At 32.7% G+C, this 27,243-nt stretch overlaps 5 protein-coding genes across 5 annotated transcripts in view; 2 read left to right on the top strand and 3 right to left on the bottom strand.

The window, feature by feature from the left end:
* Positions 1–393: 393 nt before the first annotated feature.
* Positions 394–2,459, bottom strand: LOC129908962 (DNA polymerase epsilon subunit 2). Its single transcript, XM_055985814.1, has one exon. It carries the CDS (start codon positions 2,358–2,360, stop codon positions 453–455), a length of 1,908 nt encoding a protein of 635 aa, XP_055841789.1. The 5' UTR covers positions 2,361–2,459; the 3' UTR covers positions 394–452.
* Positions 2,460–3,664: 1,205 nt separating this feature from the next.
* On the top strand, positions 3,665–4,542 carry LOC129908961 (protein JTB). Its single transcript, XM_055985813.1, has 2 exons — positions 3,665–4,370; positions 4,434–4,542. The coding sequence occupies exon 1, from the start codon at positions 3,821–3,823 to the stop codon at positions 4,298–4,300; it is 480 nt and encodes a 159-aa protein (XP_055841788.1). The 5' UTR covers positions 3,665–3,820; the 3' UTR covers positions 4,301–4,370; positions 4,434–4,542.
* A 1,701-nt stretch (positions 4,543–6,243) lies between these two features.
* On the bottom strand, positions 6,244–15,086 carry LOC129908960 (patj homolog). The gene is made up of 3 exons (XM_055985812.1): positions 14,408–15,086; positions 10,199–11,505; positions 6,244–7,568 (listed from the first exon to the last, which is right to left on the bottom strand). The coding sequence occupies exons 1-3, from the start codon at positions 14,790–14,792 to the stop codon at positions 6,567–6,569; spliced, it is 2,694 nt and encodes an 897-aa protein (XP_055841787.1). The 5' UTR covers positions 14,793–15,086; the 3' UTR covers positions 6,244–6,566.
* A 2,120-nt stretch (positions 15,087–17,206) lies between these two features.
* LOC129908959 (deoxynucleotidyltransferase terminal-interacting protein 1) lies at positions 17,207–19,438 on the top strand. The gene is made up of 4 exons (XM_055985811.1): positions 17,207–17,558; positions 17,755–17,940; positions 18,011–18,079; positions 18,141–19,438. Exons 1-4 carry the CDS (start codon positions 17,391–17,393, stop codon positions 19,218–19,220), a joined length of 1,503 nt encoding a protein of 500 aa, XP_055841786.1. The 5' UTR covers positions 17,207–17,390; the 3' UTR covers positions 19,221–19,438.
* A 1,768-nt stretch (positions 19,439–21,206) lies between these two features.
* Positions 21,207–27,243, bottom strand: part of LOC129908958 (uncharacterized) — a 31,206-nt gene continuing 25,169 nt past the window's right edge. The window contains exons 4-5 of the mRNA XM_055985810.1: positions 21,736–22,077; positions 21,207–21,678 (exon numbers count right to left, since the gene is read on the bottom strand). Of these exons, the coding sequence (XP_055841785.1) occupies positions 21,415–21,678; positions 21,736–22,077 (606 nt within the window). The 3' untranslated portion in view covers positions 21,207–21,414. The remainder of the gene's footprint in view (positions 21,679–21,735; positions 22,078–27,243) is intronic.

Below are 27,243 nucleotides of genomic sequence, written 5' to 3'. Positions count from 1 at the left end.
ACACCGCAGTTGAGTTATTAAAACAAATACAAAATATAAAATTGTGAATAGGAATATACTGCCACTACACTGATAGATTTATATCCAAATATGAAATAGCTCACCATCGCCACTTTTATATTTCTTAAGTAATTTCCTCTTATTCCTCCAAAATCAGCAATCTGAAAAGAGTATATATATCTTTCACATCTTTTCTGTAATTTCAATCTATGTACTTCTAATAATATACCTTCCCTCAAACAATCTTGAATCCAACAAAACATAAACTATAAGTGTTCAATCTAATTGTTTCTTAAACCATGAGAGGAACAAACAAAATATTCTTAAAATTTCTTGCCTTAGGGTCTACAACACAGAACCTGTTTGAAGAATTTGAAATAAAAACAAAAAATATTTTCTTACAAAAAACAATTTTATTTTATAACACAAGGCTAACTTAAGACTTAAAACATTTAAAACTCATCACTAGAATCCGATTCCAATTCCAATTCTTCAATCAATCTAATTTGTCGTTCTTCTTCTTCTGTAAGTGAACTTATAGCCTCGGGTTTATTTAATCCCGATACACTTGGTTCCTCATCATAAACCTCCTCTTCATCTCTATTACCCAATCCAGAAACACTTGGAATTTCTGAATCATCAATACTAACTATTTCCGAATCACCAATTGTTGTCGAATCTTCTTCCTCCATTATTTGTTGATTTAATAAATCCTTGTTAATTCCATTATTCACAAGAACTCTATTCTCAATATAATCTTCTGTTATTTCTTCCTCCGGTTCCTCTTCACTTCTTGCATCCTCGTCTTCAAATCCATCTGGAATTTCTGAATCTTCAATTGTTTTCGTTGATGGAATATACATCTTAAAAGAGAAGTTAGATTTTGGAAAAGATCCTGTGTTTAAAATCGTACAACCATGTTGAGTAGTACTAAACGATTGACATGTATCTCCAATCACCACCAAATCGGGTAGTGGATACAACCACATCGAAGTATCATAATCCCAGTAGATGGGATTCACATATTTCCCAAACGGAGTCAAATGCCCTTGGCAAATAATAGTCCGAGCAAAGTGACTATCTATATTCTTCTTATCGGGAAAGTGGATCGTATTTCGAGCCATTCGCGCCATCAAATCCAATCGAAGGATCAAAATCTGTTGCGTACAATACTGCAATCGGCAGGGATTCGATACTAATTTGGTACGCGGCCAAGCTTTTAGCAAATCTTTACATAGAGCCGGCGGAATGCCATGCCGAGGGAAAATGTCCGAAGAAATCGGATCTTTTGGATGTGGGACAAGAATCAAATCAGTTTCCTTTTTTAACTGATCACAACCATTAGCTGCTTCAGCGAGCTGTTTAAAAAGGGGAATAAGTTCGTAGTAATTGTGAGTTGTCGTCGAGAAAGGTCCCATCAAGACTATGCAAACAGGTGGACAAGAATCATAACCAACAAAGAGTTTCCTAAGTTTCGATAAAACATCTGGCAAATCTAACTGGACATCAGCTAGAAAGACCATCGTTGCTTCTGTATTTGTCCGTTCGGCTTCCTGAAGAGCCACCGAATACTTAAGAAGCTTCTCTGAAGGACCACCCCAACTATTGGCAGTGCCAAAGAAAGCCCGGCTACTCGAAGCCGGTTCAGCTGGAGGAAAACCCAAACCATCAACTTTAAAGATATTATTGTCATAGGATCCTTCTGCCAGGACAAACATACCCTCGCAGAAGAATCCAGCGTGGTAACGAGCAGCGGACAAATCGACTTCGACATAACCTGTGGGATCTTCAATAAACAACTTACGCTCTTCAATTTGATTGAGTTGACCCAATATCACAGCTTCTTTGACTTCAGTCGAAGAGAGTAAATTCTCGACATTAAGGAGTTTGAATTTCTTGACTTCTTCGCCACTGGATTTCTCCAAAATCGTGGGAGAAAATAATTCATGACGAATAGTCTTTTGGTAAAGCATATTGTATCTATGAAGAAGATAGTTAACCTGCATTGAACCGTCAGCAAGTAAAGATCTCGGTTTCTTATCCAATTCAAACTTTCTACTCAATAAATTGTATATAAATCGTGGAGCTTTGAAAGCATCAATGACATCGAATATAGTTTCATGTTCTTGTAAGCCTACACGATTTATTTCCACAATAGCTTTTTCAATAACAGCTCGATCAATGTTGGTGGAAGTTATTTTGAGATTTTGGATATTTTCAATGACTGTGGTGAGCCATTTGTCGTGTTCGGAAGGATCAAATGGAAGTAATTGTTCGGCTAAGTAGGTGGAGTTTTCTGATCGAATAACATAGCCACTTAATTTGAAGGCGGTTGTGATTTTTTTCTTTAATTTATCCATTTGTAGGGAATCAGTTTGTATTTTTGTTTTAAAAAATAAATAATAAACAAACTGATGAAGTTTTGTTGCACATTTTTGAAATTTAAATGTCAAAGTTGAAATTTGGCGCGCAAAAGGAGGTGTTCAGAAAACTAATTTGGGGATCAGTACAGTTGTGGCAGAAAGTTTGAAGTAGTTTAGTTTTTTTTTTATCGACTTGCACATTTCCATATTATCCGCTAAAATTTGAAGATGGTTCTTAAGAATACTTTATTAAGCGATTTTCAATGAAACGCAATCGTGCAGAATAGCATGAGTTGATTTAATAGTTAGGACAGATTTACGTTTGTACAACTGGCACAAAGACATCAGAAAACCGTCATGAAAACAATTTTTCATTTTATGAGGTTAAAAAAAGTCATGGTTTAACTCTTGTTTAAGTCTAATGCCAACTTTTCACGAGCCGCACGATATGTCGGTTTTCTATGGGAATGCCACTTTAGTCGCCTGCGACTTACGTTCAGACGAGCCGAAAAGCTTCGCCGCTCGGCAAAAATCGACTCGTGAAAAGTCCCCCATGAATTAGACTTAATGCTGAAAATGATGAACCAGAGCTAAAAGTCATTTCTATCACCGATTTCAAAAAAATTTAAAAAAAACTGCAGTTGGTTTTACCATACCTAATGAAACGCGGAATATTTTTAAGGTGAGTTGTAAAAACTTTTGTTTTCTGAAAGCTGAGGTTTATCACTGGTTTATGGCTTGGCCACAATGGAGGGTTTGCGGTTGCGGTATGGGTAGCGGTAACGATATTTGTATTAAAAAAAATTCCACATCTGAGCGTTGATGTCAGTTGGATTTTTTTTTTCGTACGAGTTCCCGTACCGTTACCGCAAATACCCTCCGGTATGGTCTAACCTTAAAGGTCCATATTTATGTTAAAAAAGCCAAATCCAAAATTGAACCAATTTCCAACTACAGTTAATCCACCAAAATCAGCAAGTTAAATTCCTGAAAAACTTTTGGCCTGGCCATATTCTGAGTTAAAAGCATATAATTACCTATTTTAGCATGTATTAATTTGAACCATAGCTTAAACTCAGCTAGTTTAACCCCCGATTTCAAAAAATAAACCACAACCTCATTCCGAAAGTGGGTCCGATTATTTTTGAGGTTTCGTGTAAACTCATGTTTGATAAAAAGTTTAATCCTGGCATCACTTCCATCAATTTGACATTTCTCATGACACATCAAACAGCTGTGTTTAATTTGACATTTCAGTGATGATGTTTTCATGTAAAAATTTTTGCAAATAATTATTAATTTTAATTTTTGTTGTTTTATGTTAATAAATTCACACACAATTTACAATGCAAACAATACAAAATTAATAATTTAATATATCCTAATATTTAACCGAATAACTGTGACAATCCTTGTCCTTTGCATTTATTCCAAAAAGAACAAAACCCCCCATTAAAATGCAAAACAAAAGTACAATGCTCGAAGGCTATCCCAAAAATCGAATGTTCATGGGATTGGGCATCCTAGTTGCCTGCACCATAATCGTCATTATAATCGAATCCAACATAGATGTCCACGACCATAACTTCCAGCCACAAATTGTCATCGAAAACAATTCCACCTGCTGGCTGCGCGAAGAATACCAAGTAATCGAAGAATGTCATCCGTGTACGGAATTCGAAGTTGTCAGCAAGAGTCTGGGTGTTTGTATAAACACACATTACAAAGAAGTGCTAAGATGTAAAAGCGGTGAAATTGTCACGAGAAGTTGTGACCATGTCGCCGAAATCGAAAGAAGAAACTTGATTATCTTCACGGTTGTTTGTGGTGTTCTTGGGTTCCTTAGCTACATGCTGGTTTATTGGAGGGAAAGAGTTATTTACAGGAGAGCGCAGCTTAAAATCGAACGACAATTAAATCGACCACTATTATTGTAGAGGTATCCTACTAAGAAAAAACACTCTTCCAAGAGCTTTGTAAATGTTTAAGAAGATAAAAAAAAGTGTTGTAAGTAAGAAAGAATGATGAACGATGACTCATTTGGTTTAAAATTGTTTTGTTTTTTTGCAGAAACACTCTCCAAAGGGATTAACAAGGGCACTGAATGAATCTTAAGTCTTTTTCTATTGTATAAAGTAAATTTTAAGTAAAATAAAAATTGTATATCAATTTAAGACAAATATGTATCGTAAAAAAGCTCGTAGTTTACTTAAATTTACAATCTTCTCGATAGATTAGCCTGGAATTTGAATTCTGTAGGACTAGTGAATTCATTTTATGAATGACCAGTCTAAAATATGAATGCATAAAACGGTCCGCTGACTCTTGAGTTATGATCAGAATAATTCAGTATTTGTATTTGAAAGCTGGTGCTTTCAGTATGGTCCCAGTTCAATTTCGTCCAGTTCTGACAATAGAATATAATGACAAAACCATAAAATCGATGCATAGTTGTTTTTTTTTTAATGAAAATTACATCATGGTTGAATTAAGTTTAAAAATGTATTTTTCTTGAACGACTAAACTAATTTAAACTAGTTTTCCTCGTTTGTTTTTTGTATAAGCCACTATAATCGGTCGGAGCAGAAATTTGTCCCATTTTATACGAAATGTTATGAGTTATGACGGAAGCACACCTCGAAGCATGATTCGTATGATCTGTATCTGTATGGGAAAAAACTGAAGTTTTTTTTTAATCCAAAAATGATATTTTTGAAATTGTTTCCTAACTTTAATATTAAAGCTGCTTTAAATTTTTTTTTGTAAGATTTCGTTGAAATCGGTTAAATGGTTTATGACAGAAATTAGAAATCAAGAAAAAGATTTTGTAGTATGTACCTACCGTTAATAATGGTTCAAAATATATTATTTTTTGAAAAGCTGGAGCTTATTAAATACAGGACACGTATTTTTTTTATAAAAATAGTTTCTGGATCAGTTTTTAAAGAAAATAATCTTTTCCATTTTAGTCATAATATTATGTATGCCATATTATGGCAAATACCGGTTATTTGGTAATTTTGATCGCAAAAAAATTAACTTTCGGGAGAATAAAACAAAGCTGTTATTTTCCAAGTTTGAAACAAATCACTTCATTTTTTGTTCGCATTCTCGGTCGTAGTAATACATATCATCCTTCAACGTTATCCCCAGTTCGATTCTTGCCCCTATAGTGTTAAGGGGGAATTTTTGGAATGTGAACAAGTTTTTTTTCCGGAAATTCAAAATATGTAAGTGAGAAATCTTGTTCACATGAAAGTCACGAAATGGTTGAATATGCAAGATTTCTTTTATGGTATACTATTGAAACTAAAATTTGGTATCCTTACATGACACCGAAATGTTTTACTTTCTACTTCAGTAATAAAATTACAACATAACATCATTGGAATTTACGAAGCATTATAATACGAATGAACATAGCACACTTATCTAATTTAGTGGATTTTTCCTCCACACAAAATTGTTAAACGTGATATTCTTATGTTCTGGAGTTCCATCTGGATTAGTAGATATTAAAGATAATACAAAAATGAGGCTTCCATTTATGGCTTACTTGTAACAGCAGAGCGATTGTATATTTGAGTCAACTTCCTAAGGAAATTGGGTACCAAAATACTTAAAAGCAACCATTATTTGAGCATTTAAGTGGTTGTATTGTAACCTTCTTTTTTTGTTATAATTGTGTCTGTTTTTTAATCTTTTTCTGCTAAGAAGCTCAAGACATAGTATTTTATTACAATTAAGTACATATATCCTTATTCGCTTCAATTTAATAACAACTTATCATTTGTAAATATAATTATTTATTTAATTAAAACATTGAAAAAAATTCATAACATTTTATGATAAAGATAAAATAATACCATTTTTTAATATTTTAATGATGCAAACAGAAAAATTAAGAAAATTTCGTTCGTATTCGGAATGTAAAAATTTTTAACAATAAAAAAAAGAGACATAGATGCGTAATATTAAGTACTCGGAAATATTTGAACACATTTAATACATTTAACAAAAATTTAAAAAAAATACCTTGGTGCTGTGTTGAAAAGGACGGAGAAGGAAGAAAAAAAAGGAAAAAAAATTACGTTTCACTTCGAGTGCAATTTTGGTTTTTTTTTTAATTTAATTTTCCTATTTCTAACTAACGATGACGACGACGACGGTAAATTGATCTAAATATTAATACCAACTCTGTTTTTACTTGCTCCATTCGGGAATTAAATCGGGTTCGGCGGTAGATGCATTACTCAGGTTTGATGGATTTGCCTCGCTGATTGTGATATTTGCTGATTTCAAAGTGTTGTCGGACATTGGCAACGGTTTAGCCACACCAATACGTACAGTCCCTTTGGGAGCACCTTTCAGAGCTTGAACTGCCTGATCGAGGGATGCATTTTCCAAGTTGATCGAGTTGACAAAAAGCAGACGGTCTCCAGGTATTAAACGTCCATCCAGTTGGGCTACTCCACCGGGCACTAATGACCGGATAACAATTAGGGTATCATTTGGATCGATAGGATCTTGGTAATCGAGAATAGAAAAGCCCAAACCACGATCACCCTTGACCAATTCTATTACTTGTGGATCTGAACTCCACATAGCCAGTCCAGTAAGTGGTTCTAGAGATCTGGATTTGAGTTTTGTGAAAGACTCGTCAGGGCCATTGCCGACCGTGGCAAGACTTCCATCAGACTTGGCTTTAACCAAGCGATCAGAGGATGGAAGTAAATTCTCTAGATTGTTGCTTAGTTTCTTGAGGGTGTCATCAGAAAACGGTATCAGGATATTCTTTCCTCGGCCACAAACCATGCGAACATCTTGAGGTAGTTCCTTAAGAATAGCAACAACCTCAAGATGATTCATGCCAAGCAAACGTTCACCATTAACCTCCAATAGTTCGTCACCAGATTTGAGAACTCCATTGATTCCAACCGGGCCATCGCTAAGAATCGATCGAATATAATGGTGTGGACGAACTTCTCGGCCGCCTTCTACATCGACAGTTCCTTCCAGGGAAATACCCAATCCTCCAGCGGCGAACTTTTTGATCTGAGCAACGATGACTTCGACATCAGGACCAACGATTTTCCTCCACTTTCGTAGGATATCTTGCTCAACATCGGCCGTTAGTTCGGATTCGGTTAAATATTTGTGACGGGAAATGATAGCGGTATTTTTAGCATTTAGAACTTCAGATTCCTAAGGAAAATAGCAAAAACAAAAGAAAATTATAACAACCAATTTAAATTTGTTTAAATTTGAAAAAGAAATAGATTCTTTGGAAGAGAACTATGACCCAATAAAATGACCTCAGTTCTAAAAGATTATTTTGGGGGAATAGAACGAACGAGATGACATACAAAATGGAACTAAATCTTTGTCGTGTGTGAATTTGCTAATGCAGTAATTGATTTTTTAGCTCTTCGAGAGATGAAGAAAATGTGGTCTACATTTATGAGAGAGAGAGAGCGGTTAAGTAGGTACCTTTTTTTGAAAATAGAATATCAGCGTTTGATAGTCAAAATTTTTAATATCTCCGAGCCAGTTCATTGTTATCTTCCATGTGATCTGCAGGTTATTCATGTATCAGTCGTCAATTTTAAATTGTTTCGCAATTAAATCTTAATTAGAGATCGGAGCATGGTTTAAAAGCTACAAATTTTAATTTTTGTTTTGGTTAATGATTTATTGCCACACTCATGAGTTCATGTTTTTTTTAGTTTTTTTTTTTTAAGGTACAGTAAGTATTCTAAGGTAAAAGTCTAATCTTTATTTGTTTTCTTTGTAAAAATGGAAGCAATGGTAGAAAAAATATTTGGAAAGTAAACAGATGTAAAATAGAGATAAAATATTCATGCTATTTATTTAATAGTAGTAGATTCATACTTCTAAGTAAGTTTCAGTTTTTAGAGGTTTTTGGGACTAATAAAACTATTAAGTTGAATGGGATTTTCTACTACTAGGGGAGGGGACATGTAAAAACAAACAGATAACTGGTACAGAGAAAGAAGAAACTGATTTATAAATGAGGAGAGAAACGAAAAGTGAATTTATGGAGATCAATTCAGGCTTTTAAAGTTATAAGAACTCAGAAATCTATATGTGATAATGTTAACTAAGGAAAATTCGCTTCCAAGTATTTTTTATCTGATTTATTTTGTCTTTAAAAATCCTTTGAAAATCATTAAACTGATGGAGGATCTCATACCATAGAAGAAGACATAAGTCGAAAATACCTGCCAAACACTTCCCTGTGCTAATGAAGGAATAAATGACGCCTGGCAAGAGAAGGGTGGAATAGGATACAATTCAATTTAATTTACATTGGATTATTAATTACATTGGATTTCAATTCAACACAGCATTGGGTTCTCGAAGCATTTAACAATTGTGTTGGGACTAGCGAATTTGTGATCTTTAAGGACGAGTGCGAAAAAAACAGTGAATAAATCATGGTGAAGTTTACACTCTCGAGCTCGGGAGGAGCCAAGATGCTATTTGGAAGCGACGTCAAATTGTGCTGACAGAAAATTTGCTTTGTCGAGGGAACTGACAGTTGGAATGTTGTTGAATACTATTTAAGTGTAGAAGTGGATTTAATCTAGTATAAGATAGAACTGAGCACAGTTTTGGTCACCATTTGAAGAATTAAACGATTGTGCCTAATATTGCACTGTGACTTTTTTGTTTTATTTTAACAATACTACTATAAGCTAATACTCTGAAATCTATTGCTGTTTTTAAATACAAAATGAAGACGATTCTATTTTTGTATGTCTTGAGTGTAGGTCTTCTGCTCATTGTATTTACAATAAAGAAAACGCATTTTTGCAAAAACCGAAGAATCTAAATATAATCTAGGTATAAACAAATAAATAGAAATAAGGAAATTTGCGCAGATAGAAAGTAGTCTATATTTTCAATTGTGTGGAGCCCGAACTGATTGTTGGTGGAAACAAATTTATAATCAAAGCCCCACAGCAAATATTGTTTTCCAATTAACGTGAGCTGTCCAAATTCATTTAAAATTCATATTTAAGCTCCTTTAATCTAGAAATATAAATTTAGATCCGATAGAATGCAAGTGATTTACCTCCGGAAAACACTGGTTTATCTGTAGCTCGTAGTACAAGTTAAAGATAGGTCAACTTTTACTTCAGCTACGTGCTACATTTTTAGCACTTTTGTAGTTTGGTCGTGTTTTTTGTTTTAATTTTGACTTTGTACAAGCTATAGCTACACCATTGTATTCAGCCAGTTAGCCGGACAAAATGACTCATCATTTTCTTATGAAATTTGTATCGTCATTCCCGATCCTCCAGAATTTTCGCAACAATGCAAAAACACTATATAAGAATATTATTTCCTAAAGTATTTCATTACTGAGCATTAATTTTTCTGGATCGAAGCACAGACAAGAAGTCAGAAATAGCATGCCTGCCTTATGTGGCTTTCTTTTGAAGCAAAGTATTTTATGGGATAATTTACATGTATCCGAACATACAGAGTTGAATTTCAAAAGAAAAAAATATTAAAAAGTTTTGTGTGAAATTTTTCAGAGCTGAATTAAATAATTAAATATTGTAAGACTTCTGAGAAGCCAGTGAATAATATGAAATCAACAAACCTATTCTACTGAATCCGAATGAAGATATGATTCTTATGATGAATTCAAGAAAGACAAAAAGCAGGAAAAACTCTACAAATATCAACTAATCAATTGAAGACAATAGAAATTCAAAGATGAGACGAAATTCAATCAAAAAACGAAAAACAAAAAAATCAACAAAGAATTCCAACCAACCAACTATAATCAATACAATACATACCTCATCTAATTCATCAACTTTTGTTTCTGGCAAATTAACAATGGGAATCTCTGTGGGAATAATTTTCATCGTATCCAAAGAATCACGAGCTGACATAAGTTTCTTTCCGCTACCAAAACTACTTAATGTCAAAGCATCTTCCGTGGTAGTGGTTGTGATCTTTTTTACTGGCAACAACAAAGGTGCATCAATAATATCTTCCGTTTCTTCTGGTTCAACAACTGGCGGCGGTGGTGGTGGCACCGCTGCTGGCTTAGGTGGTATTGATACCGTTCTCTGTGGCGTTGCTGGCAATGTTCTCGACGGTGTAGAAGGAATGCTACTTGGAACTTGATCATTTGCAGCAATTGCTTGCTGCAACTGATCATACTTCGGTCCACGTAGGTATCTTTCCAAACGCAAATTGACAACTTGTCCGCTCTTCTTTAACAACTCCACTGCTTGGTGATTGGAAAAGCCTTGTAAACTTTGTCCATCAACCTCAATAATTCGATCATTAACTCGAATACGACCACTCATATCAGCGGCACTGCCAGGTGAAACACTCTTAACGAATATTCCCGACAATTCTTCTTTTTCGCAGACATAGCCAGCAATTGTAATGCCTAACCCATTTGCATCTTTAGTCAACTCAACTTGAAGTTTCTCAGTTTCTGGCAATTCCATGTCATCCAAATCAATTGGCGTCGCCATTGGTGGACGTTTAGACATATCCATCTCACTGCGATACACAAATCGCTCATCTTCTGTGGTAGTTTGTGGAGTAGAAGCTGTCGAGCTCTCACCAAATATCTCGGGATATCCGGCGGCAATTAGAAAACGTTCCAATTCAATTGGATCGACGAGAACTCTGGATGGAACAGTCGCACATCCAGGTTCGAGTTCATATTTAGGCTGAACTTGTTCAATTGGTCGAGCCACAACTAATCGCACATGAGTTCCAGACTGTCTTAGCACCGAAGCTACTTGCTCGGAGACCATGTCATGCAAATTGACATCGCCGATCTGGAGAATATGGTCGCCACTCCGTAGACGACCATCTCGGTCAGCTACTCCACCTGGGAGAATCGTCTTTACAATGACCCCAGACGTCCGAGCTCCAATTATGCCAAATCCCAGACCAGTTCCATCGTTGACCAGCTCGATGGCCTGAATCTGGGCATAATCGGAGCTAAAGAGATCCACAGCGTGTTTGGATGAGTCCGAGACGACGGACTGAGGACGTTCCTCATCAGCACTTCGAGAGAGATCTGAATAGCCTCGAGTTTTCTTCATAAACGTTCCATGTTCTTCTGTAAGACTGTGTTCTGGAAATCGAATAAAAGTTAAACAGTTGAGTAATTTAGGGAAATGTTGTACAGTTGGGTAATGTGGTATAGACAGGTTTCTCAGAAACTATGCATGCCTTTGCTTAAACCTTTGAGTCAGTAGATGAAGCGATAGAAAAAAGGGAAGCAGGTATGTTTAAATGTCAAAAATATCAAATCAGCTTGACGAAATATTGAAAATTCAAAATTGTATGCAGTTGAGTTTTTTTTTTCATCTGACAGAAAAGTGTTTGTGTTATTTGAGTGCATTAACTGAAATTTTTTTCATAACTGAGTAAGTTTATACCTTATTAAATTTTTTGTTCAAATATCCGCGTGTATTTTAACCACCTGTAAACACTTGCCTTTAATAATTATAAAACACGTAGGTATTTAAAAAAATAGATGATACTTAGAAGAAGTATCATCTATCAAATATCTTGGTGTTGTGCTAGATAATAAATTATCTTTTAATGAACATATAGACTTAATATGCAATAAAGTATCTCAAAAATTAGGAGTTCTTAGAAGAACCCGAAGAAATATATTAAAAAGATAGTGCAATAAAAGTTTTTAATGTGACTGTAAAACCTCATTTTCAACAATGTGCAAGTCTTCTCTTTACATGTAACATAACACAAAAAATGAGAATTCAAAAACTTCAAAAGAAAGCCATGCGTGTTATATTAAAATGTGATCGTTATTCCCCTTCAGCTGCAACGCTACAATCATTAAATTGGTTAAATATAAATCAAAGACTTTTCATGATGGCAATGGTGGTTGTTTTCAAAATAAAACACAATATGTGTCCTGAATATCTTAAATCAATAATACCTACAAATAGAAATATACAATATATGTAGTTTGCGAAACATTGAAGAATTCAACATCATTCGAACGAGAAAGACAAGAGCACAATCCAGTATAATCCATATGGGACTACAAGCATATAATAATCTTCCACTGAATATAAGAAATATAAACAATTTAGATCAATTTAAAAATCAAGTAATCATTTATGCAAAATCAAATATTTAATGTTAAATGCTTTTTATTTTACTTAAATTACTGATAAAAATTTGAATGTAACTTTATAAAAAAATTGTAAATTTCTTTTAGACCTTAATGGCCATTAGCCAAATAAATTTCAAATAAATAAAAAAATAATATTTTCATTATAGTCATAATGTTTCGACATTTAGATATCAAAATAAAAAGTGTTTTTGGCTATTTTCAAGTACAGAAATATGAAAATTCAAAGAACAAACTAAAAGAAAATCCTGTGAGTTTAGAGAGAAAAAATATGTTTTTCGAATTTCTTACTTTTGTAGGCATTGGTTCATCTTTTCAAGAAAACCAAACTTTCAAAATAAACTGTCAATAACATACTTATATCGACATCTCTGTGTAACATGTTTAACTATTTCGATAAATTAGTATTTAAAAATTTAAGTTATTGAAGTAAAAAGCAATTCCCATACTACGTATGGTTTTTGTGGGATCTTTTTTGGTTTGTTACAGGAATTTCACATGGTAATATAAAGGGATATAAAGTTTTGGCTAATTTGGTATACTTGTCACATTGGACATTACTTATTTATAAATTTTATATCTACATAATGATTCCTTTGCGAAGGCAATGAAAAGAGAAATTTGTGATGTGAGAAATAAGTATTTACTTGCTTAAAAAAACACACACAACTCTTTAACGACGCACCCAAATCTTCCAGGCCATGCTCAAAGCAACAAGTTTTTAAAGAGGCACAAGTATAAACTGAACATTCGCACTCCAACTGACAAATCATTTGATCGTACGCGAGACAATGTCAAAGAGCCAAATTCTTAGTCATATTTTAAAACTGGGTTTAACATAGACTGGGGTCTAAAGTTATTCCACACGTTAAAAGCAGCTTCTTTCCATAGAAAATTGGTGGTCTAAATTGTCTATGAATAAGATAAAGTCCAGTTTTTCTTATAGAAACGACAAAATCAAAGTTTATGAAAGAACTATGAATATGCCCTTAGTTATTTTTGGACTTCTTAGAAGAACTTTACTCGAAGGTTCCTATGCCCATTATTTATTATTATACATATTTGCTATAGATGAAAAGTACTTTGTGCTTATTAACCTTGTTCGATCACTTTGAAATGATCAATTAAACTTTGAAGAAATAATATTATTGAAAAGTCAGATGAAAATTATATGAATGAATGAATGAATAAATTTTATTGAGACTTAAATAACAAAAATTAAAGTTTTTTTTTTTTACAAAAATTCTTAAAGTTAATAAAATTACCGACTTAGGATTGGTCTGGTATAATATTTAAGTATAATATTCAGGAGATAACATGAATAAATATAATTTTCCAAATAACATAGGAACAACATAAATTAGTAAGACAAGTGTTTGCTCAATATAAACACATAAATATTTTACATTGTAAATTGAAAATTGTATAAAAAGGAGAATTTGGAGTTCATTGTAAGTTGGATTGCGAAGGAAGCTAGTCAAAGTGACACTAAATCTATCATATTTATTTTACTTTATAATTACTTATTTGAAATAAAAATTAATTATTTCATTTGTTCATTTAAAATAATTTTAAAAAATATTATAAATGGCTAATGTGGTATAGTATACCACATTAGACGACAGGGTGTACCACATAACACACTCATTTTCAATAAAGGCGGTTTCGTGGCCAAGTCAATGTTTTTTAAATTTCTTCTAGGTAACTGTTAGAATTTGCCAAAAAGTGGGAACTTATAAGCTTATATGTTTATATGTAGGTCCAAAAAAAATGGAAACAATTCGGTCACTAAATTTTTGGTGAGGTCAATGAAACAACCACAATACCTCAACTTCCTCTTTCTTTGTAAAAAAAAAAAATGTGGGCTTACCTGCTGAGCTCACAATTGGGTAATTATTGCTCGTTGGACTACCAAGACTCCTCGGAGACATCTGTGCCGATGAGACGCGTGGTGTTTCATCGCCAAAATCATAGACAACATCGCTGGGAACACTGAGAACCAGATTTCCACTCACATCAATGTCAAAGTCATTTGGCAACATCGACGGATGTTGCACCAATTGAGTGTTCAATTCTGACAGTGAATCCTGTACATGAACAATTGTCCTGAACACCGGATCCTGCAGAATGTCCAAAATAGTTTTGAGACTTTCTGCTGTGTTCATTTGAAGTTTTGGGTCATCGGACTCATCGATGCCCTGTTTTACAGCTTCGATTTGCTGCAATGCACTTGAGATATCTGCACTTAAATGCATTTTGACCACCAAAGCCAACACTTGTAGTGCTCCGCCCCTTTTGTTGTGTGGTTGTTTTTTATGGATGCGTTTCACTAATTCAATTAGTGTGAAAAATATATTTTCTTGGACACACTTTATAAGGAAAGATATCCAATTATTCTTTTAAATATTGTTTTGTTTTATTCGTTATTGATTGTTATTTTGTAAAATTGACATTTTATTTGTAAAAATGCAAAAGAAAACAAGATTTTTTAAACTTTTTTCTCACAAAATTTAGCAGAAAAGCAATCAACTTGATCGAGTAGGTAGGTATTTTTCATTTGACAAGTAGTGTGGTAAGTTTAGATGACAAGGGTTTTTTTGGTGTGGTGAATTATAAACTACAGTGAGTAGAATACATTTTCGTTTGGACGGTGTATTGTTTTTTGTTTTTTTTTTTAAACTTGTTTACAAATTTTTCGTAAGAGCAAAGTTTCTCCCAAATAAAAAAAAAAAACACCGACAACGGTTTTGAAAATAAGCCATGACAACTTTCTTGTACGAAAAAAATTACACACCGGAACGTCGACGTTCATTTTATCTGAGCTAAAATGGATCCCATACAAATTATCGATAACTTGTATGGGAATTTTATCTGGGCTAAAATTTAGCGCGAACAGCGTAAATATTTGTTTTAATGCAATTTTTTTGATTTGCAATAAATATTTTGTTAAATTACAAATTCATTTTTTTTTATTGAAATTTTTACTCCACTCAGTAAAAAAATAGTTATTATCGGGATAAAGCCTAGTACGCAGCTGAAGTGAAACGAAATTTTCCATACACAATTTTGTCAACGAAATCTTGAACGAAATTAAATTTGTTTTGTTTTTGCTTTAAAACTATTTCATGATTTTTTTTTCTTGAATTTTTTTATTTGCGTATTTTTATTATTTTTACTATGCTATAATACCCGATTTTTCGTTAACATGTCCGCTGTTGACTTTGGAAACTTCAAAATTTTTCGTTTCGCTTCAGCTGCGTACTAGTCTTAACTATTAAAATAGTTAAAAATAGTTATTTTTGACTATTTTAATAGTCAAGCGAAGTACTCGTATTCTCCAAATTAACTATTAAAAAGTCAATTTTAACTAATAAAATAGTTATGTGTGACTATTTAAATAATTCTTTGAACTACTTTTGCTATATTAAAAAAGTAGTTCAAAGCAGCTTTAAGTACTATAAGCAGTAGGTACATATTCCCAAAGGAACGCAGCTAAAAATGACTATTTAATAGTCAATAATGACTATTTAAAATAGTTATCCCCGTTTTAACTACAAATAGTTATTTTTTTCTCTGGTAGGGTGGGTCAAAAAAATCAAAATCCTTTTTTTTTATTTTATACTTGATTTTATAGCTTGATGTAAAAATGGAAAATTGCGAAGCGGAGGACTTTCCCATTAATATATGGAGCTCATATTTGGTGAGTATTTTCTAGAGGTGTAGGTATAGCAATCGATTTTTCGGATTATAAAATTAGGAAAAAGGGTTTTGATTCTTTTGACCCACCCTAATACCTACATTATTTGAACTGGTACCTTCAAGATCTCGGTAACTATTGGTGCAATTACTTTCGATTCCTTACTGAATATTCTCATACATTGTCTGCAAACTGCAACGTTAATAACTTGTCTCTTGTTCTTATTAATATTTTTTCTAGGAAAATCTCAGTAAAAAAATTAATATTTTGTTTTTCGGTTTGGCAATTTTTTCTAAAGGCTTAACTACATACACTTTTTGAAAAAGTACAAACGTGAAAATATTTTTTTTCTGGCTAGCGCAATGGTTTTGTGAAAAAGAGTATACAAATTGTTTATTAGACCAAAAAATAAGCTTTCTGCATTATTTGTTTTAATTTTTCAGGCCGAAAAACTATACAAAAATGCTTTCGAAAATTTTCACTTTTGTACTTTTTCACTTTTTGAGCCAATGTAGTTAAGCCTTAATGGTCAAAAAAATGGCTACGTTACACTAGTCACACTACTCAAAAATAAACAGATTTTGTTTTTAAGATGTACCTTCCATAACGAAGTACCAGGTGGGTCAGGGTCCTTGCATATCGTATAGAGAACCTACTCGGCAACCAACATCACGGCGTAATTTTTTAATACTTTCAATTTAATAAATTTTAACCAACGGATTTTCCTTTTTAATTTTTAACTTAGGTCCAATTTATTCAGTCTCCATTAAATTAAAAGTCTTCATTAATAAGAAGAAATTTTAAAATTTGTATGTGATTTGACAGATTTCAATGGGGACTTTAAATATAATGGACAGTGAATGTACTGTACTGGGCCTTTTGATTTTGGTGGTTCTTCAGAGTCTTATAACTTTATTTTATTCCTTTTGACAGCTTTACTTCGCCATGCCCTCTATTTGTCAGAAATTACACCATAAAAAGAATTTCCAATGCGCAGGACATACAAAAAAGAATTTTTTTTTTGCCAAAGAAAAATCAATATTTTCCGATTGCAATTTTTGCAAGTGGGCGGATGTTTGTAAACAATTATTTCGTTTATAATAATAAAACCTGCTTCTTTAACAAAAAACAACAATATTATTAAAAACTGTGAATAATGGTAATTCAACGAAGTTGGAAAATACAAACAGAAAACGGAAAAACTACTAGCATATTGCAAATGAGTGCAACATCCTCATCCGAGGACTCAAATGGATCGAATCAAACAAACAATTCAGTAGCAACATCAAATACAAATAATTCTTTATCAAAAATGGATCAAATTGTAAGTTTGGATGTGGCAATCAGTTAGTTTTTCACAAATATTTAAAAGGTGTTCAGCAAAAATTGGGCGCCAATTTGAGTTTTTGCATGAAAAATGCGTACATGTGCTGAAAAACTTTACTGAAGGTCGTCATCAAGAGAAATATATTTTTGTTGGATATTATTTTATTTTAAATTGTGTTCCTTTGTTTTCCCAGAAATATGTGACAACCCCTCAAATGGCGGAAAACGTTTTAGGTAGGCTTAAACAACGTCTGGGTGGGCATGTCAGTGGTCGTAAATCTTCTTCAGATGCTGCTATGCGCTCACTTGAACTTTTGCGAATTACCATTCAAATTGCTTTTGACAAAGAAGTAGATACAATAGCTAAAAAGTTCATAGATGTAAGTATGCAACAATTAATTGGGTATATCTTTTACTTTAACATGTGTACTTATTTTTTTTTACGAAAAGATGTATTTCAAGCCAGCTTTTAAAAATATCAAAGAAAACTTAGGAGATCATGTTGTCACAGAAGAAATGGTAAGAAAAAGAACTTATCTAAAATATTTATCGAAAAAAAATAATAATTGCATATTTTTAGGCACACAAAATGATTTGTGCTCTTCTTGAAAATTCCAAGGCTCAATACAATCCACATCGCAACAAACCAACTGCTGTATTACAACAAATTCCTTTGGTTGCTGTACCATCATCATCCGAACAACACAATATTAAGCCCGAAACTTCAACTCAAAGCAATTTGGCGCTCAAAAGATCCGCCCCAAAGCCCTCAATACCCGAAACACCTGTTCAAATTCCTAAAAAACCTGCCCTAACTGTCGGTCAACAGCAAACTTCTCAACCAAATCCACAATTACAAGCTCAACAACAACCACAACAACAACAACTAAATCGACCACCAAATACCACCGTTCCACCAAGAAGGCAAATATTTTGGAATACCGCAGCCATATCAACGGAAACTAATTTCGTACTTGATGTTCAGGCCAATCAGGCTTTTGGCTTTGGAACAGATGGCAAGGAACGTTTAGCTAGTAAACATCCTGAACTCATTCGATATCTGCCTGATGGTCAAGACCGTGACTGGTTGGTGGAACAGAAAATCATTCCTTCACAAAATCGAAATTCTCGATTTTTATTTTTAATCTATGACGAAGTTAAAACACTTGGACAAACCGATCTCTACAAGGACAGAGATAATTTGAATCTTTCCATATTGCATGTTTTTAAGATACCTAATTTTATAATTCAAAAAATGAAGCTGTTCTTTATAGATTTGAATATCAAGAGTCGAGGATTGATAACGAATTCATATTCAAATATAGCAAATAGTAGTCATTTGAGAAATGCGTTACTTCAGGGTAGTAATCAAACTGTGACTTCAGCGGCTGTATCTGTAGCGGTAACAACTACTTCCGTTGCAAGTAGTATTAGCTCGTCGAATAGTGTATCAACTTCAACTGATACAGTTTCGAATCCACCTAAAGCAAAGAGTTCATTAAGTTCATCTCATGCAACTTTGACAGCACTTCTCACTAATAATAATGGAGGTAATGGAAGTTCAAAAATGACGGTAGCCAATGAGACAAAATCAAATGACATCTGTCAAAGTGGGCAGAATTCGATGGGAGCTGTTAAAACTGATAACAAAAAGGAATAAGAAGATCAAAGAAGAGTTTGAAGCTCAGTTTGAAGGAACGATGTATTCAATTAACTTTATTAGATAGATTTCGTTGCAATTATTCAGAGAATGTTTTTTATGTTGTTAAATTTAATTCATCGTCTTTAATGTTAATATTAAGTATTTGTACCTTTCCCTTAAAAATATGTGTCAACCATGATTAAGTAGGTAGTATTAAGAATTAATTCAAATGCGTTCAGAAAATAATAATAAAAATGAAAGAAATATATAAGAATCTATTTTGTATTTTTTTTCTTCTACGAGTTTTTTTTTAGAGTTCTACAACAACTGAACTCTAATTTTCTTTTAAATTTTTATCTAAAAGTGTGCCCAGTAAAACAAGAAATAAATAGTAAGTATACACCATAGTGTACAATTTATTGGAATACCTTTTTTAAATATTTGTATTACTAAGCCGTAATGTGTAGACACATAAATGTTAGGTTATTCCAAGAGACCACCAGATTTTCTTCACACACACAAATGAAATCGAGGTGAGAATCGTCGACTCGTAGGGCGAAAAAAAGTAAAATCATGGCAAGGCGCGGCGAGGTGCTTCAGCTGTGGTTATAAGCGGTTTACTAAAAATGATTTTTCTTTTTTTAAGTATCTGAGGTAGATTAAGAGAAAAGCAATAAGTTTTCTATTTTGCATGAAATATTTATTTTAATATACATAATAAAAGATTTTTGTTTTTAAGAACTGTCATATTTGTATATGAAATCTTAAACTAAGAAATGCACAATCATCTGAACAACTACAATCTAACATTTGTTTTTTTATTTATTTTAATACAAATTTAATATTCTTGTTTATTTTTTTTGTTTGATGTTTTTTTTTTTTTTTTTTTGTGAGAACAAATTGGGCCCACATGAAACCTGCCATTATTTACAAAAAAATTTACCTTTGTTTTAACTTTGATACAATAACTCGATTTATTTTTCCTTACAAATTTTCACCAGTCAACTAACAATAAATATTAAAATAAAAACAAAAACAAATACAATATAATTTATCCAATATAAAAATTAAATATAAAAAATTAAAATATAAATTTAAAAATGTTAACTTATAAGGCACTGCATTATAAAAATATCATTATCTATTTAAATCATTTTTGATGTACTATGTAATATCAGATTTAAACTTTTATATTAAATAACAAATACAAAAAAAAGAATTAATTTTTTTTTTAAACTTTGACACATTTTTGTTTTTTTTTTTTTTTGTTGTAATAAATCCCTAAACTTATCAAATTTTTGCATTCATATCCTTTATTTGTAAATTTTAACTTACTTAATTTTTTTGTTTGTTTTATTTATTAACCAAATGGCACAGTATTTTTAAATTATTAATCTAATTGTATGTATATTTATTTAAATTTTTAATCTTAACATTATTTCCTTGGAATATATAAATAATAACTTTTTAACTACAAATTTTTTTTTGATTACTTACTATTTTGATTTTTTTTAAATTTAAGTTTAGTAAATATGTTCTTGTACTTTCACTTATCTTTATTTAATTTTTTTTTTACTCTCTGGTGCAGAAGATTTTAACAGACTAGAATGTTCATAAATGGAGCTGAAGTGCTATGGAATCGGAATAGAAACTAAATTGAAATTTAATGCGGAAGACAACTTTATAATTTTTAGTTGTTTAACCACCCACAAAGATACAAAATTGGCATTAGTGCGACAAACTAACAAATTTTATTAAAAGTTTTTTTTTTTTTTTATTGTTATGAAAATTTTTTTTGTGCAGTGAATACAAGATCAAGTGTTTGCCAAAATTAATACAAAATAGTGTTGTGTTGCTATAAATTATTTTTATGTGAACAGAATAAAACTGCATTTTTATTGTAGTATTTGTGTATAAATGTTAAATTTATTTTTTTTATTAATTTATAAATATAATTCATTTTATTTTAATCTTGTCCAAAAAAGGCACATACCAGGGGCTATAGAATTTTTTGTTTTTATATTTTATTTGTATTATTTAACAATAACTTTTGGTTTTAGTACAAAAAGAAAAAAAAAAAAGAGCTACAATACAAAACTTGTTTTTTAAAAATTATTTGGCATCACTGCTCACATTACAAAGTTTGATTTAACTTGGACTATCATTTCGATGCTGAGTTTTCTTTTTAAATATTAAATTTTTATATTTTTGTTTAATACCCATTACATCGAATACCATTTAAATATTTTTTATCTGCTAACGGACTTTTGTACATCGTTTGCAAAGATGCACTTATTTGTACATCATATTGTGATCCATCTGCTGAATTTTCTATTTCCCAGGGTTGTGGACTTTGATTATCGACCTCAGATTCATAAGCATAAGGGCTTGATGGGATATTACGAAATGTCTCAAAAAATCGTCCAATTTCTGTCGATCCGAAAGCCTGTTGAAATCCGGGGAGGGGTTTGATATTCTGTGAAATATTTTTAGTGAATATAAGAAGCCTTATAGGTTTGTTAAAGAATCTTACCCGAATTTCTTCACGTACATCTTCAGCTTCAAGAGTTTTTCGTTTAGACTTTTTACTTGGTATAAGATCACACTCCACTACACGATTTTTATTTTTCTCTTCAAATAATGTACTAGATGGTGTGCATTCAGGTGAGTAGATCCGTTTAATGTTTGGATTTGGACTGAAAGCTTTCGGGCTTAATGGCTGATGAGGACTATTTGATGGTGCTTCATTTGTATCACATAGATTTGGTGACCATTTCTTTTGCGCATATTGATATCGATGTGGTGATTGGAAGTTGGATGGCGAATGCTGATTGCTGGAGATAAATGGAGTACCACAGCGTTCAGGTGTAGCATGCTTGAAAAGAAAAAGGAAGGAACAACAATTATAAACATTAAATTAATAGAGAAATAAATTTTTTAAATTTATTTCGTTATTAAAAAAAAAATCGTCCCCTGTGGCGTATACGTGTTTTTTAAAGTTTATTTTTACGAGCGATACTAAAGTTTTGTTTTTCTATTTCGTTTTTTTTTTTTGTGCTGAGTGATATTACTAATTATGACACTGATCTTCAGTTCGTCCAACCAAATTTCTCATGGCAACCATGAGAAATAACCGAAAAAGTGCGAAAAAATGTTTTTTTTTTTTGTTATTGGCAAGGTACTGTTAAGTTGAAAAGTTTTAGTGGGACACAAGACCAAAATGAAATTATAGAGTTATGTATGCCCCACATTCAATTAAATTTCAAGTCGCCATTTAAAAGACATTTTTAATGACAGTTGTCTTAAGTTTCTTGGGAATTTTTTCCAAATCATAATCTAATTTAAGGTTCCTATTTGATAAAATTGAAAAAGAAAATTTCAAAAAATCTAATTGGTGCTAAAATGGATTTTTAAAAAACTCAAAAAATGAAAGCTTTTTTATAATCACCATTGTATTTCGCATTTTTATACAAAATTTTGTTATTTATTTTTTTTTATTCATTTTTCACATAAAGAATCCATAACCTGCTTCGCTCAGTTCGAGCTCGCATACTGCAAGTATTCTTTTACTTGAGCTATTTTGTTCCATCAACACTACAGCAACTCCAAACTAAGGGTGACGATAAATTTTTATCGAATACCTACATTAATATCGAAGAGAAAGAAAAAAATATAACGCATGTGCTTTGAAAATCTAGGACAGACGACACGATACGAACGATGTCATATTTACTCCCGCACACAACGATACACATTCATCGACCGGCATTTTTTTTATTTGTTACATTTGGTTGGATTTTGAAATATGCAGATTTCTTGTTTTTTTATTGCAGGTAGATAAAATTAAAATGACAATATAACGGTGTTTTGAGCTTTTGCATGCAGGCACAGATGCCGGTCGATGATAAATTTATTGTTTCATAAAAACGCATTGCAAATTTTAATGTTGTGCCAAAAAATGCATTGACAAAAAAAAACACACCAAACAATAGGTAATTGATTTGTGTTACTTTATTGATTTTTAATTTTGAAATGACTTGAGTACAAAGGTGCTATTTATTAATGTTTAAGACATGGTAAAGCAAAAAAATTAGTTTTTCAGTTGGGAGTAGCGACATGCGACACCCTTGTTTTTTTCGTTAAAATATTCGAAGATCTAAGGATTTTTCAAGTCACTCCAGAAGTCGAGCAAAAAAATAGGAGTATTAGTTTATAATCAGCAAACTTTGAGATTTTAAATACATCCAACTTTTACAATCTAACTTTCTTTTCGCAATAAAATTTTTCAAAAAACTCAAATCACAATAAATTGCGTTTTCGTAAAAAATCTGCCTTCTAAAAAACCAAAATTCCTTAAAATTTATAGAAAAGGTGTCCAAACGAAATATGATGAACGGCCAACTTAAGGGCTCTCAGAATTTGGTAGCTTATTCATCGCAAATCTTTACAATTTTTTGATCAGTTTTTGTGAATTTTTAAAAAATCACTGCTTTTAACTATTATTTTAATTAGTACTATTACTAACCCATTATTGATTTTGTTTTTTTTTTTAATTCTTTAACAGAAACATTGGTTGGTAATGGGAAAAAAATATTTAAATGTCTTTTTATCTCACACGTCATTTCGCTACAAATTAATTAACAGTACGAAGTCTTATTAAAACCCATTTCAACTTTAATTTTAGAAGAGCACCTTGAAAAAATTCGTATGCTTTTAAACTGATTTATTATTAGAACAAACTTGCCCTGTTATCGTCGTTTTCAGAAAAGTACCTATAGAAGTTTTCAAAGTTGAATTTAGAGCGAAATATATTACAATTTTAATTCAATAAAAAATGGTTTTTTACAGCAAAAGATAAAAAACAAAAATTAACACATGTGCTCTGAACTGCAAGAGTAAGAACGTGCAACCCAGTCGTGCATTTTTATAACGATGATATGAACATAATTTAATAGATCAACAAAATGATCATTCAAAGTCAATTGGTTTGACTTATTGGTAAGGGTTAGATATCCCATATCATATAAGATCTTCTTAATTTTTCTATTGGCGTAAATGTTACGTATACGCAACAGTGACTTTCACAAAATGTATGAATACCCCCTTCGGGTAGGGGAAAAGAAAGAATATACCCGAGGTAGGCATGCCTGTCGTAAGAGGCGACTAAAATCCACCCTCCGTATACTGAGAATGACGTATACAAAAATATGGAATGAATAAAACAGAAAGATATAGTACCCCAGGTGGCAATTCAGATTTTCTGGAAAATCCACCCTCTTCGGAGGTCGGCTCTAAGGATTCTGGGGAGAGCCAATTATTCCAATTCGAGCACTTGATAAATCCGTTTTCAAGAAAACCCATGATAACGCGATCACCACCACCAACATCGAGTGCAACCGGGCAAAAGAGTCTGCCTAAACTGCCAGAGCGTGCAAAAGAAGACTCAGAGAAAAAAGATAATCTTGAAAAAGACAATAACGATCTGCGTCAAAGACTCGACGAAACATTGAAACTCTATCAAGAGTTGAAAGAAGAAATCAATTTTCTAAGAATTGAAAATGAGGCCTTAAAGAAAGCCCATCAAGAAATCGATCTTCTCCGCAAGGAAAATGATATGTTAAAAATAGCTCAAACACTTAAAGAAACAAAAACAACTCCACAGCAAGTGGTTATTCACGAATATAAAACAGACGAAGAAGAGCTAGAACGTGAAACGGAAAGATCCTCCAAAAATTCAAAAAGACGTACCAAAAAACGTAAAGTTTTCTCCTCACCAGAGGGTGCTTCTTCTTCAGAGACAGAAGAAATAAAAGAAGTAAATGCACCAAAAGATACAAATATCAAAGAAAAACCGGTTAAAATAAGGCCACCGCCACCGATTAATGTTGTCGGAGTTGCGGAGTTCAATAAATTACAAACCATTTTAAAGGCGTTACCGCCAACGAATTTGAAAGTTATCTCGCTTAATAACAACAAGTGGAAAGTTTGTGTAAAAGACTCCTATAACTATCGTCTCCTTTCGCGAAGACTGAATGAAGAAAAAGTAGAGTGGTACACATATGAAAACAAGTCGGAAAGACCCCTACGCGTCGTGGTGAGGGGCTTACACTCTTCATGTCAAAAAACCGACATCATTAATGATCTTAAAGAAAAGAATTACAAGATCTTAGATGCGGAAAACATAGTAAAGAAAGAAAGACAACAAAAAGATAAAGAAACAGTCGTGGTACAACGTGGTCTTCCACTATTTATACTCACGTTCGATAAAACAGAAAAACTAGAGGAAATCTACAAAATCAAAAGAATACTTAGCCTCGTAGTTAAAATCGAACCTCTTAAAAAACATACAAAACAAGTTCCTCAGTGTAGACGCTGTCAAGGGTTCAACCACACACAAACTTATTGTAAAAAAGAACCTAGGTGTGTGAAATGCGCGGGAAAACACTTAACCGCAGATTGCACCGGAAATAGCAAGAGTCCAGCGAAGTGCATAAATTGCAACGGAAGTCACCCGGCAAAGTTATAGAGGCTGTGAAGTAGCTAAAGAGCTACAAAAACGCCAAGAAAAAATTCATGCCCAAAGAAAACCCACAAAGAACGAAACTTCTAAAACCCCTAAAAGGGTAAATACAACAAAACCCGCCACTGGTAAAGAAAATCAAACGCCAACAACATCAAACACGTCTCCAAAGAAACGTAATGGAAACTCATACGCTGAAATGGCGGCTTCACCCGTAATCAAAAATAATTCCGAACCTGTCGCATTCTCTCAATGCTTGGCTATAATTTTGTCAAAATTTGAGGATCAGTTAAAACTTAACAAATTTATGTCTGAAAGGCTTTCCAAACTCGAAGATTTTATTTTATCCAACACTATTCAAAATATAAATGATGGAAAAGCTTAAAATTATAACATGGAACGCCAACGGATTATGGCAAAGACTTGGAGAATTAGAAATGGTTATGCGGGAAAAAGATATTGACATTTGTCTGATATCAGAAACCCATGTTAAAAAAGAATCAAATTTCAATATAAATGGTTTTCTAGATTACCACGCAATTCATCCGTCGAACAAAGCAAGAGGCGGAGCATCATTATACATAAAAGATTGTGTTAAACACTCGACAGGTCTTAAGCTTGAGCTTGAATCGATGCAACTTTTTGATAAAAATGAATTTTCAAACTTGCTAAAATTACTTAGACCAACTTTAATTATCGGCGGCGACTTTAATGCAAAGCATACGTTTTGGGGTTCTAGATGTATATCTCAAAAAGGCCGAGCGTTATACGAAGCCGGTATGGAGAACAATTGTGACTTTCATTCTACTGGGAAACCAACTTATTGGCCGGCAGATACCTCCAAAATACCTGACCTGATTGATTACTTTATAGTCAGGGGAATACCGTCAAATCGAATTAAAATAACGGAATGCTTTGATCTTTTTTCAGACCACTCTCCCGTTTTACTCACAATCAGCGAAAGTCTTGTTAAAGTTGAAATGCCACCTAGACTAACAAACGGTAAAACTAACTGGGAAGGCTTTAAGAAAGATATTGAGGATAATGTTGAATTAAGGGTATCACTACAGACACCTCTTGAGCTTGAGAAAGCGGTAGATAATTTTGTGCATGTTGTTCAAAAAGCCGCATGGAACAATACCCCTTGCCAAAGAGAAATTTCAGGGTACAAAGATGCTAAATATCCCCAAGAGATAAAAGACGTACTTAAAGAAAAGCGAAAAGCGCGTAAAAAATGGCAACAAACTCGTGCTCCTCAACACAAATCTAATTCAAATCGCTTTTACTTAAAAGTAATTTGCTTAAAAAAATGATATCAGATTTCAAGAACCGCGAAGCTAAAAATTACCTTGAAAATTTGACGGCAGGTAAAGAATCTAACTACTCTCTATGGAAAGCTATAAAAGCCACGAAAAACCTAAGCTTCCAGCACCTCCGATTATGAAAGACCAAAATGCATGGGCAAGAAGCGACAAAGAGAAAGCAAACGTTTTCGCTAATTACCTAGAGGACACATTCAAA

Source organism: Episyrphus balteatus, chromosome 2 (assembly GCF_945859705.1).
Source record: "Episyrphus balteatus chromosome 2, idEpiBalt1.1, whole genome shotgun sequence".
Lineage (NCBI taxonomy): Eukaryota > Metazoa > Arthropoda > Insecta > Diptera > Syrphidae > Episyrphus > Episyrphus balteatus.
This window is presented reverse-complemented; position numbering and strand designations above follow the sequence as displayed.

What these genes read in the sequence shown, in the direction of transcription:
- LOC129908960 (XM_055985812.1), bottom strand. Translation starts at nt 14,792, where the DNA reads ATGCATTTAAGTGCAGATATCTCAAGTGCATTGCAGCAAATCGAAGCT. An exon ending in CCCAATTGTGAGCTCAGCAG is followed by an intron (nt 11,506 to 14,407) that starts GTAAGCCCACAT and finishes TTCGATTTCCAG; the next exon opens with AACACAGTCTTACAGAAGAA. An exon ending in AAGTTGATGAATTAGATGAG is followed by an intron (nt 7,569 to 10,198) that starts GTATGTATTGTA and finishes TATTTTCCTTAG; the next exon opens with GAATCTGAAGTTCTAAATGC.
- LOC129908961 (XM_055985813.1), top strand. Translation starts at nt 3,821, where the DNA reads ATGCAAAACAAAAGTACAATGCTCGAAGGCTATCCCAAAAATCGAATG.
- LOC129908962 (XM_055985814.1), bottom strand. Translation starts at nt 2,360, where the DNA reads ATGGATAAATTAAAGAAAAAAATCACAACCGCCTTCAAATTAAGTGGC.
- LOC129908959 (XM_055985811.1), top strand. Translation starts at nt 17,391, where the DNA reads ATGGTAATTCAACGAAGTTGGAAAATACAAACAGAAAACGGAAAAACT. An exon ending in TATCAAAAATGGATCAAATT is followed by an intron (nt 17,559 to 17,754) that starts GTAAGTTTGGAT and finishes TTGTTTTCCCAG; the next exon opens with AAATATGTGACAACCCCTCA. An exon ending in ATGTTGTCACAGAAGAAATG is followed by an intron (nt 18,080 to 18,140) that starts GTAAGAAAAAGA and finishes GCATATTTTTAG; the next exon opens with GCACACAAAATGATTTGTGC.